The sequence below is a fragment of the Mercurialis annua genome, linkage group LG2, assembly GCF_937616625.2.
Source record: "Mercurialis annua linkage group LG2, ddMerAnnu1.2, whole genome shotgun sequence".
Lineage (NCBI taxonomy): Eukaryota > Viridiplantae > Streptophyta > Magnoliopsida > Malpighiales > Euphorbiaceae > Mercurialis > Mercurialis annua.
Genome location: NC_065571.1, coordinates 9,361,040 through 9,377,686, shown reverse-complemented (window position 1 = coordinate 9,377,686; position 16,647 = coordinate 9,361,040). Strand labels below are relative to the sequence as shown.

The 16,647-nt window shown below is 41.7% G+C and overlaps 1 protein-coding gene across 1 annotated transcript; it reads left to right on the top strand.

The window, feature by feature from the left end:
* Positions 1 to 563: 563 nt before the first annotated feature.
* Positions 564 to 2,431, top strand: LOC126669374 (BURP domain protein RD22-like). The gene is made up of 3 exons (XM_050362829.2): positions 564 to 661; positions 759 to 861; positions 1,499 to 2,431. Exons 1-3 carry the CDS (start codon positions 611 to 613, stop codon positions 2,278 to 2,280), a joined length of 936 nt encoding a protein of 311 aa, XP_050218786.1. The 5' UTR covers positions 564 to 610; the 3' UTR covers positions 2,281 to 2,431.
* The last annotated feature ends 14,216 nt before the right edge of the window (positions 2,432 to 16,647 follow it).

Below are 16,647 nucleotides of genomic sequence, written 5' to 3'. Positions count from 1 at the left end.
TCATGGAATAATAACCGAACCTCCAACTGGTTCTACCGGCTAGGTCTGGTCCTTCACTAAAAAATGTTACTCTAACCAGTTACGAAAGGCATGTCCAAACGACGATCATGTTATCCAATGTTAATTTCCATTAGAGAACTTTTATGGAATTTAATCCTTAACCTCTGGATCATACGTTCAAAACAACGTAGAATCCGAGTTTTTTAGTTTAGCAATATCGCTAGGTAGAAAAATTAGAGTATCATCCGCGATTTGAAGCTGCAAAATAGAAAGAGAACCCATCAATTGAAGTCAAAGACTTTGCTTCAAAAGAATTGCATTGAGGCCTGCCAAAGATAAAACAAAAAGATAAGGAGAAATAGGGTTTAAATATATGGTGCAAAAATTCAAAATCAAACGATAGCATGCATCATTATATATTTTAATTAAATAATTTCCATGAAAGTAACCAAACAATTAATTCAAACAAGTTATTTCATATAAAGAGCTAGTCAAACACACAACAAAAACTAATAATATTTTTTAACCAAACTAATAATAATTTTGGTCCTATATAGAGAAGCACATATGTTTTGACTACATCTCATCTTCATATTAGTAAGCCTAGCTTATGAATATGGAGCTTCATCTTCTTCTTCCCATCTTTACTTTATTATTCTGTGTAAGAATTTATGTTTTTGGTTCAGATAATATGATCAATATCTTTGAATAAGTGAATTTAGCTGACATATTTTTTATTATCAATCTTAATATTGCAGCTTTTCAGAGAAAGCAATGGTTCCCTATCGCTAGAATTTTACTGGAAATCTATGTTGCCAAACACTCCATTGCCAATAGCTCTTCAAGAACTTCTAAAGCCAGGTTAGTTTATGCCATCATTTTTTTCCTTAAACTATAATTTTATTATTAAAAACAGAAATCCTAAGTTAATTAAATATATATATTAAGATCGTATTTGACTTCAATCAATTATTTTATTTAAAATATAAAAACAAGAGATTCAATAAAAAAAATTACATTTTGAAGGATGAGTTCATCTTTTTATTTTTAGTTTTAAAATTTCTTAATCATTAGTTTAAATATTCAGTTATTAAGCAATTGTATATTTACTTTATATTAATAAATTAATAAATGTTTATATTTGAGATATTATAAATTTTTATATTTGAGATTCAATATATGTTTTTTTTATGAATGATAAATGTTTATTATTGAGATATTATAAATGTTTATATTATAAATGTTTATATTTGAGATATTATAAATGTTTATATTTGAGATATTATAAATGTTTATATTATAAATGATTATATTTGAGATTCAATAAATGTTTATTATTGTCATAGACTCATAAAATTGATAGAGAAAACTATCAAAAAAATTTAATTTTTTTATCAATTTAGTCATAATTATCGATTATAAAATTATTTTACCTATATTCAGTGAAATATGTTCACCATACTCTTTTTTTATGCTTTTAATTTGCAAACATTTACAGAAAATATAAGCGATTTTTACAAGACAAGGAAGCATTTGGATGATTTTGAGGAGAATCCACAACAAAGGATCGATTATAAAATTGCGTACCCAGGAATAAAAACAACATTTGATAGTAATGTCATAACTAACAATACAACTACCACTATATTCTTCTTGCATAACAATCTTCTTCCTGAAAATAAATTTTATCTTAATTTTAGAAAAGCTAATAATAGTTCAAATTTCTTGCCGCGTAAAATTGCTCAAAATATACCCTTTTCAACCGAAAAATATCCCGAAATTTTTGAATATTTTTCTATAGAATCCACATCAAAAGAAGCTCAAATGATCAAGCATGCAATTGAACAATGCGAGGCACCAAAAATGAAGGGAGAAGAAAAATATTGTGCTACATCCTTAGAATCTTTAGTTGATTTTGTGGTTTCAAAATATGGAAAAAATGTCTTGGCTCTTGCTAATGATGTAGAAGAGGAGTACAAGAACCAAAATTACACTATTTCTCATGGAATTAGAAAAATGAGTGATTACCAAATTGTGTGCCATAAACAAATTTATTTGTACGCTGTGTTTTATTGTCATGTAACAACGGGGACACAGGCTTACATGGTTCCGATGGTAGGTGATGATGGTTCGAAAGCTAAAGCTGTTGTGATTTGCCACTCCGATACTTCATCTTGGAACCCACAACATTTAGCTTTTCAAGTACTAAAAGTTAAGCCTGGAGGATCTTCAATTTGCCATTTTCTTAGTAGTGATACAATTGTTTTGATTCCTAATTAGTCCAAAAAATATGTACTTCACTCTTTGTTTTGATAAACTTAGATACAAAAATAAAAATGAAAAGAAAAATTTAAAATAAAAGCAATAAAAAAAAAATATTATAGTGATAGATTTATTGCGGAAAATACTTTTAATTCACCATTTTATATCATCTTCAATGTTCCTTCTTACGTGTCAGTATTTCATTCGCCAATTCTCCTTCAAAAGTGTCTATCTTAAAAAACAACTTTTAATGCCTCCACTATTTTATTACCACATCAGATGTGTTAAAGAAGGTAGGTTGTCTCCTGTTCATAATAATAATAAGAGAATCTAGTTTTTATTTGAATAAGTGTATTCTATTGGTAAGTTACTTATCAGGTTAAGAACTTTATTGAATGATAAATAAAAGGCTTAACACATATAGAAGTCCCTGTACTTTACACATTTTTTTCCGTAGATCCTTATATTTCATTTTTGTATTATTTGGTCCCTCTACTTACCTATTTTTGATTTTCAAGTCCTTTATGAGTTTTTTCCGGTCCTTTTGTGTGGTTGGAGGAAACAAAAATTATAAGTAGAGGGACTGGAGGAAACAAAAATTGTAAGTAAAGGGGCTTGAAAAAACTCACAAAGAACCTGAAAATCAAAAATAGGTAAGTAGAGGGATCAGATAATATAAAAATAAAGTATAAGGACCTACCGAAAAAAAAAAAAGTATAAAATATAGGGACCTCTATATGGGTTTGGCCTAAATAAAAGAAAAATTAAAAGTTATAATATCTGATAATGAGACCAGCAACAAGGCGGTGAAACAGCCTCACCAACATGAAACCTCACCAGGTCAAACGAACATAAGGACCTAATACCTAGTGACCATTTTCGACCGATCTACCAGAGGAAAAGACCACGGAGAGACCGAACTACATGATTAACCATCCCGGAGTAGCCATACCTCTATCACAGGTATCAGATAGCTCGGTTCACGGTGTTTGGCCGAGTTAGCATTTTCCATAACAAACTCTGAACAGAATCTGACACATAGGCGTTTCCATGTACTGCATATCTTACTCGAGAAACGAGATCCAACGTGAGCAAACCACGTCTACTAACCGATGTTGTGGGGACCAAAAAGAGTAAGAATCCACTACGGAATACACGTGCTAGGTAAAACTATATAAACCACCTTATCAGCAAACCCTAAAGGTATCTCTTTTTTCTCACTCTACACTCTTTTCTCTTCTTTTCTCTTCTTCTTTCTTCTTCTCCAAGCAAATACTGACTTGATCGTCGGAGCGAATTACCGGTGACCTCCACCGGTTCTTCGTCTGACTTTCTGTGTTCTTGTTCTTTCAGGTTCATCTGACCGGTCCAGGCGTTGGTGATTTATCACTTGGCGCCGTCTGTGGGAAACGTTTAAATATCCCATTTTCTCTTCTTTTGTCTGAGTTTGTGACATTGTTGCGTGATTCTGATTGAAAAAATGGCTAATGACCCTGTCATTGAGAGGACAGACCCTCTGGAGACGGTCGCGGATACTACTCCGGTTGGGGGAAGTTCTGCCAGTGGTCGTACTTCCGTGATCACTGGCTTAACACCTCCGGCCAACACTCAGATGGGAGGGTCCAGGGCCTCTGGCAGCGGAGCTGGTTTTATGCCCGCGTATGGGATGGAGAACTATCCTAGGGTGAGCCCATTCACCTCCGATACTGGTCATACCACTCTATCCACCCCAGGGACCACCGTTCCACAGAGCTTCCTCCACAACACGTTACCTCCCACTCAACTCAGTTTTCCGGTAGACGCTACACCGGTGCCAATCGGAACGGGAACGGTTTCTGGGCAAGATATACCCCCGGCGGTCTTACAAGCTCAAGAATATCTGGAATACATGGCTCGCCAGTTGCATCAGGCCCAGCAAATGCATCTTGCTGTCATGGCCCAGTATTACCCAGGATACAACGCCGCTACAACTCCAACCCCAGTGCATCCAAGCACAACACGGGTGACCGGAGGTCGGGGTATACCTGCTGAAGGTGCTACAGTTCTGGGAGCAGAAGGCCAGAACGCTGCTATTCCTCCGAGGGAGGGATTGCACGGAGAGGACCTACCACCGGATAGACCGCGTAATACAACCGGCTTGGGAAGAGAAGTGCCAGATCCGGTGGTGGGACCTCTGCAGGCTGCTAGGGCAGGAGTCCCGCCAGCTAGGAAGGAAGTAGCTGAAAGTGTACATAGCTCGGGCAACGACCACCCGGACAGGAAATCGATAGGTGCTGAAGTCACACGACTGGTCCAGGCTGAGCTAGCCAAACAGAAGGGGAACAAAGCTATGTCGAGACCGGTTACCTTGCTTGGCATAGGAAGCCCCCTCAGCCGAGCTATCCTCGACGAACCATTCCCAGATAAGTTTAAATACCCCACTATAAAGCAGTATAATGGAAAAACTGATCCAATGACACATCTAAATTGTTTTCAGGTATCAATGAGTGTTCAGAACGTTTCTGATGCCTCCATCTGTAAGATCTTCCCGACCACCTTGGTTGATGCTGCGCAGAATTGGTATCAAAGTCTGGCGGATGGATCCATTGAAAGTTTCCAAGCTTTGGCGCTAGCTTTTAAAACACACTTCGCTCCGAGCATACAGAGGAAGAAAAAGTCCTCCGACTTAAAGAAATGTTTTCAGAAACCGGGAGAAAGTCTGAAGGATTACATATCTCGTTTCAACTCGGAAGCGGTCCAAGTGGAAAATCTCATTGATGATACAGCCATTGACGCCATGAAGGATAACACCACCATGGGATCGTTCCGAGACAGTCTTATAACTAACCCAGTGGAGACATACACTGAGCTTATGGATCGAGCATGGAATTATATGAATTTGGATGAGGAGCGACAGAGACAGGCACCCAGCTCGGTACCAAATACCCAGAAGCACAACTCCCCAGGAGGGGGGAGAAGCCAGGAGCGTTTCCGATCTAATTATGAACCAGGGGGGAGAGGGAGACCCCAGTTCCAGGGTGGCCCCGGCCGAAACAGTGGAGAAACTACAAACTTCAGACCGAGCTACAATATCGGAGGAGGTGAAGATAGTTACATCGACAACAGAGGGCAGGAGAGGCATTTTGTGCCGTTAAATACTCCCCGAGATCAGATCCTGATGTGGATAAAAGCTAATAATGAGTATATCTCTTACCCACCCCGGATGACGAGAGAGGGAGATAAAACAAAATGGTGTGATTTCCATGAGGGGCACGGCCATGAGACCAAAGATTGCGGTAATTTGAGAAGAGAGCTGGATCGAATGGTGTGCAGAGGAAGGTTGAAGGGTTTCGTAACCAATCCCCCGCAACAGCCACCGACGAGCCGACCTAACCCAGTTCGAAGTGAGCCTAGTACATCTCGGGAGCCTGATCCCCAGGCTAAGAGGTCTCAAATAACCGGAGTGATTAATACGCTGGCAGGAGGAACTGTAAGCTCAGAGAGACGTTGCAAGAAAAAACAGAAAACGGTGATGTCGGTCATGGAGGGACCCCGGTGGCCCGAAGTATCGTTTTCTCTAGAGGATGGCAAGGGAGTAGAGTTCCCTCATGAGGATGCTCTGGTTATTTCGGCGGTTATCCAACTAAAATGGGTAAGACGACTTTTAGTAGACGATGGGAGTTCGGTGAATCTGCTAACTTTGGCAGCGTATTTACAATTGGGAGGCACCCGATCAGAGCTTAAACCGGTCAGTACACCTCTCCTCGGTCTAGGAGGAACACCTGTAAGCCCGGAAGGAATGATTGAGCTAGACTTAATACTCGGTGTCGAAATCCCACAAAAGGAGGGACGAGCTGGAATTTTGGCGGAACCAACAAGGCAGGTAAAAACTCCTTTTATGATTGTCGATATGCCACTAGCTTATAATGGTATACTGGGTAGACCTATGTTGTATAGTACAGGTGCTGCTACTTGTATTAGATATGTGATGATGAAAGTGCCGACTGAGAAGGGAGTAATCGCCATACGAGGTGACCAGAGGGTATCTAGAGAATGCTACATGACCACAATTCAGCCCGCTGTAGAATCAATGAATATCGAGACCCCAGAACTCACTTTGAAAGAAAAGAAGGGTCAAAAGCCACCCGAGCCTTTGGAAGCAGTCCAACTCCCTAATAGTGACATGACTGTACAAATGGGCATAAATTGGCCATCAGAGGGCCGAGCAGCTGTCATACAACAGATACGGGAATTTGCATCCGAGTTCTCTAATAAGCCGGAGGAGATCGGGGGGGTAGATCCTCAAGTCATAACTCATAAGCTGAAAGTTGACCCCAATTGTAAGCCGGTGAAGCAAAAGAAGAGGGTTTTCTCTCTCGAAAAACAAATAGCGATCAAAGAAGAAGTCGACAAGCTGCTCAAAGCAGGTTTCATCAGAAAGGTTCACCACTCGGAGTGGCTCGCTAACGCGGTATTGATCAAAAAAGCAAATGGAAAATGGCGGCTTTGTATAGATTATACCGATCTTAACAATGCTTGCCCGAAGGACAGTTTCCCTCTACCGAGCATTGACCAGCTGGTAGATGCGACCTGCGGCTTTGCGGTTTTTGCGTTTTTAGATGCTTCCCAGGGTTACCATCAGGTGCCAATGGATGAAGAAGATGAGGAGAAAACATCTTTTGTCACAGACATGGGAACATTTTGTTACCAGAAAATGCCTTTTGGATTGAAAAATGCTGGAGCAACTTACCAGAGGTTAATGAATTACGTGTTCGATGACCAGTTGGGTCGGAATGTGGAGGTATACGTAGACGACATAGTAGTGAAATCCAGAAGCATTGAAGGCCACGCAAAAGACCTCGCAGAAACTTTCGCCAAGCTAAGGAAATACAACATAAAGCTCAACCCGGATAAATGTGTATTTGCTGTGAGATCGGGGAAGTTCTTGGGGCATGTAGTGTCCGAGAAAGGGATAGAAGCCAACCCGGTGAAAATCGAAGCAATCAAAGAGATGAAAGCACCTCGAACGGTGAAGGAAGTGCAGAAGTTAAATGGGTGTGTGACTGCACTCGGTCGTTTTATGAGCTGCTCGGCAAGACGATGTTTACCATTTTTCAAAACATTGAAAAATACGAAGAACTTCCAATGGAATGACGAATGCGAAAAGGCGTTTGAAGAACTAAAGGTTTATCTTTGCACTCTGCCAGTACTTGGAAAGCCAGAGCCAGGAGAGATCCTGTACTTGTACCTTGCAGTGGCGGAAGAGACGGTAGCTGCAGTCCTGGTCAAAGAAGAGTTGGGTCTCCAAACACCAATATACTATACTAGCAAGGTCTTGAAGGGACCCGAGGTACGATATGCAAAAATCGAGAAGTTTGCTTTGGCGCTCAGATCGGCAGCATTAAAGCTAAGGAGGTATTTCGAGGCACACGTAATAGTAGTACGAACCAACCAGCCATTGAAGAAAGCATTACACCGACCAGAAACCTCCGGCAGAATGGCTTCGTGGTCGGTTCAGATGAGTGGCTTTGACATCAGGTACGAAGCTAGGCCAGCCCTGAAAGCACAAGTTCTGGCAGATTTTGTGGCTGAAACAACTACTCACGATCAACCGGCAGAAATAGACACAGAATTGATAAGTTGGATCCTAGAGGTGGATGGGGCATCCAACTTAGAAGGAGCGGGAGCCGGTATAGTCTTAAAAGGACCCTTAGGCGCTGAATTGAGGAGCTCAGTGAAATTCAGTTTCAAAGCATCCAACAATGCGGCGGAATACGAGGCACTCTTGGCCGGACTCCGGTTGGCCAACATAGTCAAAGCAGAGCAAGTACTAATTAAGAGTGACTCACAGTTAGTGGTGAAGCAAATTTCAGGAACTTTCGAAGCAAAAGATCCTGAAATGAGGAGATACGTGGATAGAGCAAAGTACTTTCTTGACCGAATATCCGATCGTGGGGGAAAATGGGAGTTTGAGCAAGTACCCCGGTCTCAGAATGAAGAGGCTGATCGGTTGGCTAAGTCTGCTGCCCGAGGAGAGAGGCTAGCCGGGGTGCATTTTTCCACTCTCGCCCAATCGAGTATAGATTACCCCGAGACAATTTTCCTTACCCAACCGTTAGATGAATGGATGACTGGCATTGCTCGGTATCTAACAGAAGGTAGTCTCCCAGAGGATAAGAGGTCGGCCTACAAGATCCTATGTCAAGCACCGCACTATGCCTTTCTAGATGGGACCCTCTACAGAAAATCTTTCCTCCGACCTTGGTCTCGATGTTTAACTGCCGAAGAAGGAGAATATGTCTTGAAAGAAGTACATGAGGGCATATGCGGTTCCCATATCGCACCGCGGTCACTAGTCAAAAAGGTAGTCCTGCAAGGATATTACTGGCCATTGATGCTTAAGCAAGCTGAAGATCTGGTGAAAAAATGTGAAAGATGTCAACAACACCAGAATTTAAGGCACACCCCCACCACCGAGCAATCACCAATCATCAGTCCTTGGCCTTTCTCCACCTGGGGAATTGATATCCTGGGTCCTTTCCCGCCAGCGACTCGGAAGAGGAAATTCCTCATCGTGGCAATTGACCATTTTACTAAGTGGGTCGAGGCAGAAGCAGTAAGCGACATCACATCTGCTCGGGTTAGAGAGTTCTTTTGGAAAGAAATAGTCTGTCGATTTGGGCTCCCACGAGTTCTGATAGCTGACAATGGGAAGCAGTTCGACTGCAAGAAGTTTAAAGCTTTTTGTGCCAAGTCAGAAATCGATCTCCGGTTCACTTCAGTGACACACCCACAAAGCAATGGCATGACCGAAGTAACAAATCGGACCATCTTAAAAGGACTGAAGACAAGGCTAGACGCCAGGAAGAAGAAATGGGTGGAGGAGCTGCAAAACGTACTATGGGCTTACCGAACAACACCACGAGAGGGAACCGGTGAAACTCCTTTCTCTCTAACATACGGATGCGAAGCCATGGTGCCAGTAGAGCTCGGTATGCCTACTCTAAGAGTCCAGTTTTTCAATGAAGCAACAAATGAGGAAGAACAAAGGCTAAGCCTGGATTTACTCCAAGAAAGAAGGGAGAAAGCCTCTGCTTATATAGAAGCATATAAACAAAGAATGGCGAGATACCATAACAACAGAGTCAAGCCCCAGGTTTTTCAGTTGGGTGATCTTGTGCGTAGAAGAGCTGATATCGGAAAAGGAAATGCTGGGGTAGGCAAATTAGAAGCAAATTGGGAAGGGCCATACCGGGTTGTTCAGGTCGGCAAAGGGGGAGCATATCACTTGGCCTCTATGTCTGGTAAGACCATACCACGAACATGGAACTCGCAAGTGCTAAGGAAATACTACCAGTAGCAGGAAGTTAGAAGCAGTTTTTGGGCGCTCTATGTTTACCTTTATTTAAGCATTTTTCGTTGTTGTAAGTTGAGGTTCAGGGGTTTTTTCACTTATGTTTGGGTTAGGCTTTTGTAAAACTCAAACATAAGTTTTTCCCCTTATATATAAAAAGAAAAGTTTAAAAGACCTATGTACTAAGAAAGGCTTCGGCCGTCCTAAGAAAGGCTTCGGCCGTCCTAAGAAAGGCTTCGGCCGTCCTAAGAAAGGCTTCGGCCGTCCTAAGAAAGGCTTCGGCCGTCCTAAGAAAGGCTTCGGCCGTCCTAAGAAAGGCTTCGGCCGTCCTAAGAAAGGCTTCGGCCGTCCTAAGAAAGGCCTCGGCCGTCCTAAGAAAGGCCTCGGCCGTCCTAAGAAAGGCCTCGGCCGTCCTAAGAAAGGCCTCGGCCGTCCTAAGAAAGGCCTCGGCCGTCCTAAGAAAGGCCTCGGCCGTCCTAAGAAAGGCCTCGGCCGTCCTAAGAAAGGCCTCGGCCGTCCTAAGAAAGGCCTCGGCCGACCAAAGAAAGGCCTCGGCCGTCCTAAGAAAGGCTCAGGCCGGCCTAAGAACCCTGTGGCCGCCCAACGACAGCACATCTAGAAAGCATATTTTTAACCATCTTCAGAACTACCTTTTTCAATTTTATTTTGGTGACCAAGCAATAAGTAAAAACCTATTATGTACCGAGATAAACTATCATGCACTTCGAAAGAACATAGAATTCCAACACTTAAACAAAAACACAAAATCAGAACCTGCAAAGGAAAAATAGCTCGGTAAAGGAAAGGAAAGGCAAGAAACAAAAATATTAAAAAGTATTCAAACCAAGATACAAAAGTTCGTTAAACGTACTGCAAAAGTCAAAACAGGACCCCACTAAGGGATCCAACAAATATTGTTTCTACAAAAAAATGAATTACATCACGCCCCAGGAGCCCTATCATCCTCCTCCGGAGAAACGAGGTAATCATCCTCTTCTTCTTCGGGAGGGAGAGTAGGCACAATCTTTATCAGCTCATCAATATCGAGCTCGAAAGGGGTTAAGTCTACATCCTCCCCTCCCAGAGCTCGGGCAGCATCTGAAACCTTCTTCTCACCAGCACGAAGGATTTGGCGAAGGTTCTCATAAAGTTTATCTTCCTTTTCGGTCAGCTTAACCCCCCATTCCTCATCCCTCGCCAGAAGTTGGGATCTCAATTGCTCATCATGCACCTCGGCCTGCTTCCGAAGCTGTACCGCTTCATCTTTCAGTTGATCGACCGCTATAGAGTTCCTCTTGGTGATATCGCAGAGTTGCTCTTCAAAATCTCTTTTTAAATCATCTCGGTCTTTAGTCAGAGCAACAACCTCACCCGACAGGCCCTCCATCCTAACAGCGTCATCCGACGTCCTCTTTTCCAGTTCCTCAACCCGTTGGGTTTTCTCCTTCAACAGATCTTTCTCCCTCTCCAGAGCTTCCTTAGCTTCAACCAACCGCTCTTTCTCCACCTTCAGCTGCTGGCACACCGCCTCCCAGTCATCATGGAGCTTCCCATATGCCTCGGTCACCAGGTGACCAACCTGAGCCGACTGAATGAAAATAAAAACAAAAACAACACGCAATAAGTAAAAAAAAAAAAAAAAAAAAAAAAGAAAAAAAAAAAAAAAAAAAAAAAAAAAGAAGAAAGAAAGAAAACAACAACAAAATACCTTAAGGCTAAGGGAGGAGATCATCGCCCCAAAATTCCGTGGAGAGGCTTGCCTATAAAGGGCCCGGTCATCAGGGAAAGTAGTGACCCGAGCTACCTCATCAGCAACCGGTAGAGTATCCAGGGTAACAGCCAGATGATTCTTCATACAGCACAGCGACATCCAATCGAAAAACATCGCAGGCGTTATCACTGGAATCTCGGAGGAGGTGGAAGCATCCGGGTTGCCATCTTCTCTCTTTCTTTTACCCGACCTTTCAGTCTGAAGGGTGGTCAGGTCAAGGTCGATAATCTGCAGAAGATCTTTGACCGGAACCCGGAGAGGCTGATTGGCCTCGTCAGAGGTAGACACCCGGTCAGGTAAGTTACGATGTTCCGGAAGGACAAAGTCTCGACCTTCCGGATCATCGTTGGATATCCGAACCGGGCTCTGCTGAGCCAAGAGAACGGGAGTTTGAGCAGCGGGGCCAGCAGCCAAGTTGCTCGGAGCCACGTTGCCCGGAGCAGCAGGTTTCGCTTGAGCAGCAAGAAGAGGCTCATTTTTCTTTTTCTTCTGAGGCCTTTTCTTCAACCTAGAGGGATCAATCTCCACTGCAAAATCAAATATTGAGATCAGTCAGTACATATACCTAAAATAAAAAAAAAAGAAGAGAAGAAAAAACAACCAAAAACAAAAATCAAACACCAAGACATATACCGTTAGCCATCACAGCCTTCTTATCTTTAGACCAGTACTTAAGGGGCAATTTAGGGAATAGATGGTTTGCATGTGGGATCCCCCGAGCAAGGTTAGCTTTGTGGAGGAGATCTATGCTGGCGTACTCCAGATCGCCAGGGGTAAAGAAAGACTTGTCTAGCACTTGTGGTTTATTAACCCACAACTTGCAAGATAGGAAATCCTTCTGATCCGACCTCGTTACTCGGAAGAAATCTTCCCGCCAGTGCTTCAAAGAATCTTGCATTCCTAAAACCACCTTCTCAATAAATCCACTCCGGGACGGACGAAACCGGAAATGGGCAAAATGTTGATTGTCCACCAGCGTCATGCTATAGAGACAAGCAAATAAACGAACGCTGGGGACAATTTTATGGGCTTTACAGCGTACTAAAAAGCATGTAAAGTGCCGCAACGCGTTGGGGTGCAGCTGGGCAAGAGGAACTCGGTACGTTTGGCTTAGCTGCTCGTACAAGGGGTCCAACGGGAAGCGAATTCCGGACTGCAGGTGCTCGGTGAAAAGTGTAATGGTGTTGGAAGCAGTCGTCACATTGGCCAGCTCCCCCTCTGGGACCAAAGAGAGAGCATACGGTTCGTTGATATCAAATAAACGCCCGACCTTAGCCAGATAAGCGTCCGTACACCGAGATGGGACTAAAGACTCCTCTTCATCCTTCTTAACTTTCTCAGCAGGAGCTTTAGCTTTCCCCTTACCCTTACGGGTAACCTCGACCTTCTCCTCGGTCGGAACTGCTTCAGATCCGGCCTCCCCGGTTTTCTTTTTAGACTTCCTGTCCCGAACTAGAATGACCGAGTCTTCGAGCTCGGTGGGATCAGCAACGTCTTCAACACCTCTTCGAAGGCGTTTAAACGGTCTATCTACCCTCTCAATAGGGGAGTCCACGTCCACCCCATCCGACTCACTTTCACAGTTGTCGGTATAACCCTGACCTTCGTGTTCATCATATTCGTCCGACATACCTAAAGAGAATAGAAGCCTAAGGTAAAAAGGACTACCGAGATATCACAAACAGGTCTTAAAACAAAATTCCTAGTCTCAGAAGGTTAAAGGTAAAAAACACAGACAAAAGTTTTTCCTAATAGACGAACACGAAGAACACGAAGAACACGAAGAACACTCAATACCCAGTTATCCCCGAAAAATCACTAACAAAACTTTCCAAATATGCAGAACCGAGAATCTCCCTAACAAATCCAAAGTATAAACAAACAAACGCTAAAACATGCACAATCCTAAGCCAGATTATCACTACACAGTATATCAAAAACGAAAAACGAAGCAAATCATGTCATATACATACAAACAGAAATTAAAAAGGGGGAAGAAGAACTCACTGGACAATGTAGCAGCAGATCACACAAAAGCAGCAAATCTAGGGGAAATGAGCACCAGCAACAAAGAAACACAAGCTTGAAAGCGAATTGACGATGGAACCAGAAACAGGGAACAGATGTGTAAAGGGAAGCGTTTTTCTTACCAGTTTAAAGGGGAAGTAAAGGGAAGCGTTTTTCCTTTCAGTTTAAAGGGAAAGTAAAGAGAAGCGTCTTTCTTTGAATTTCAGTTTAAAGGGAAAAGCAAAGGACGCAGCGGTTAAGGAGAAATTAAAGACACTCCAAAATAGAAAGTAACTGAAAAAGGAGGGAAACTGAAGAGTTTCACGTCAACACAAAAATTTTCAAAAAACCAGAAAAAGAACAAGTGGCAGTCATCTAAGTTTAATTCACATCGGGACAAACAAGATTGATGCACGTCGCCTACAGCTGTCACAACCAAACAAATCATGCCAGAAGAAGGACAAGTGAAGCGACGTATCCTCTGACAACATGTACAGGAGTCTGACACCGGACCAACGGAACTCAGTCTTACCCCACGCAAAAATTCAACTCGGCCGACGAAACCCCCAACCACGAACATAAATGTCCGACATCCTGGGGGGGGACTAGTGATAATGAGACCAGCAACAAGGCGGTGAAACAGCCTCACCAACATGAAACCTCACCAGGTCAAACGAACATAAGGACCTAATACCTAGTGACCATTTTCGACCGATCTACCAGAGGAAAAGACCACGGAGAGACCGAACTACATGATTAACCATCCCGGAGTAGCCATACCTCTATCACAGGTATCAGATAGCTCGGTTCACGGTGTTTGGCCGAGTTAGCATTTTCCATAACAAACTCTGAACAGAATCTGACACATAGGCGTTTCCATGTACTGCATATCTTACTCGAGAAACGAGATCCAACGTGAGCAAACCACGTCTACTAACCGATGTTGTGGGGACCAAAAAGAGTAAGAATCCACTACGGAATACACGTGCTAGGTAAAACTATATAAACCACCTTATCAGCAAACCCTAAAGGTATCTCTTTTTTCTCACTCTACACTCTTTTCTCTTCTTTTCTCTTCTTCTTTCTTCTTCTCCAAGCAAATACTGACTTGATCGTCGGAGCGAATTACCGGTGACCTCCACCGGTTCTTCGTCTGACTTTCTGTGTTCTTGTTCTTTCAGGTTCATCTGACCGGTCCAGGCGTTGGTGATTTATCAATATCAAATTATGGAAATTAAAAACCAAAAAATGCATTCGAAAATTTTCATCAGGTGGACTTTCTCTTAGCGTATGCGTAATTTTTTTAAGATCTAATAGTGACATAAATATCAAAATCGAAATGCAATATTCAAGTTAAATTCCTCGAAAGAGATAAAAGTAGATGACGGAAACTAAGACAAATTTTGTTTGGTACACAAAATCAAGAAGTCTAAAACAATGTGCAGTGAGAGAGCTCGATCGAGTAGCATTAGTTAGCTTGACGAGCTAAGTTGGATTGGTCCAATGACATAGGCCCTCCCTAACTTTTTAAATTTACCTAAATTAGTTTAGGAATTTTTTTTAGGATTTGAGCTCGCTCAACTTTAACAAATTATCATACTATATATAGTACATATTACAATAAATATAGAAATTTTGACTCCACCACTGAAATGGTCAAAATGCATGGCTAAGGCTAGCTGAACCATTTTAATAGAGAATACATCTGTTGCACCAAAACTCTTCTCCTGCTGCTCAAACTTCTCCTGCTTCTCATGTTGCTGACTTGCAATGGCCAACTGGATACAGCTAGATAAGAGCGGGCAAGTGGCAACAACTCTTTTACAGCTGGCAACGGTCATTTAATATATCCATTTCTTGTGTAAAACAGTTATTCATTTTGTGTATAAATATAAATTAAATTTCATCTTAATATATAAATTTTGTAATTCTAAAACTTCAATAAATATATTTCGGTTCTATGTTTGTTTTCTGATATGGTATCAGAAAACAAACATAGAACCGAAATATGGCCCGGGATCAGGCATTGTCTCTGGAGTTGCCGCCGTGTTATTAATATCTTTTCCGATGTATCGCAGCGAACCAAATTAATTTCAATTTTTCTTCGTTGTATCGATCTGGATGTCCAGCCCCAGCAACCCAGATTGAGTTTAATTTCGGCTTCAAGCATCGCTATCAGTAACTTGAAGTTCAATTTTAGATTCTTAATATTGCTATCAATAATTTTCGGTTCAATTTCAAATTTCGTTTCAATTAATCGCTATCGGTGCTAAAAATTGAAGCTCTCTGTTAAATCGTTGCTATCAACAGTTTCAATTTCGATTTCAGGTTCCAATTCTATCAAATTTATCTTTTGATCAATCTCTGATTTGTTCAATTTCAAATCGTTGCTATCAACGGTTTCAATTTCAATTTCAGGTTCCTATTCTATCAAATTTATCTTTTGATCAATCTCTGATTTGTTCAATTCATCGTTGTTGATTTCAGTTCAGATTTGATTTTCATTATTTATTTTATTCGGTTTCAAATTCTAATACTCGTTACCGGTAATTTCAAATTTAATCTCAAATTTCTGCAATGTCAAGATTCAATTCTTTTCACTCTTTTTGTTTGATAATATAATAGCTGGCAAAAGCCAGAAGCAGAAAACTAGTTGCTTCTGCTCATGCGAGGTAAAGAGACGCTGATGGTGTCATCCCTCAAGCAGCCTAAAACGTCCTTAATAACACTGTCATGAATAATCATACCAACTGGTTGAAAGAAACCAACATTGGCCATGCGATACGTACATCGATTGCCTTCTTTGTGAGTTCTTTTCACTCTTTGATAATTGTTTGTGCAATAGATTCAATTCTCATCAATTGAGATCACTTCTCCTATTTCAGATTCTTTCATTTCTCTGTCAATTTCTTATCTCTCAGCTTCTCTTTGATTTCTCCTTGAATTCATCTTTGTTTCATATTTTCTTTCTTATATCAATATTTTTAAATTAACAAAATATTTGAATCAAATTACCTATGACGATTCAAAAACGAACCAGCCGTCATCCCCCTTCCTCCATCGAGTAGCAACGAGGTGTTCTGACTCCTCTAAATTGTCCAGATCACCATCCAACATCACATTATTCCAAATCGCATCTCCCTCTTCAGGTTTCTCAACAACACCAGTCCCCGTCTGCTGTCTCTATCTTAGGGCTGAGGCATTCATGCCACGAGATATGACAATAATATTAATTAATTTATAGTATTTAGATTAAATGAATAAAATAGGATTA

Bases quoted from the DNA above. Each gene is read 5' to 3' on its own strand.
- LOC126669374 (XM_050362829.2), top strand. From the start codon at position 611: ATGAATATGGAGCTTCATCTTCTTCTTCCCATCTTTACTTTATTATTC. The intron at 662-758 runs GTAAGAATTTAT...TTAATATTGCAG, and splicing joins TCTTTACTTTATTATTCTGT to CTTTTCAGAGAAAGCAATGG. The intron at 862-1,498 runs GTTAGTTTATGC...AAACATTTACAG, and splicing joins TCAAGAACTTCTAAAGCCAG to AAAATATAAGCGATTTTTAC.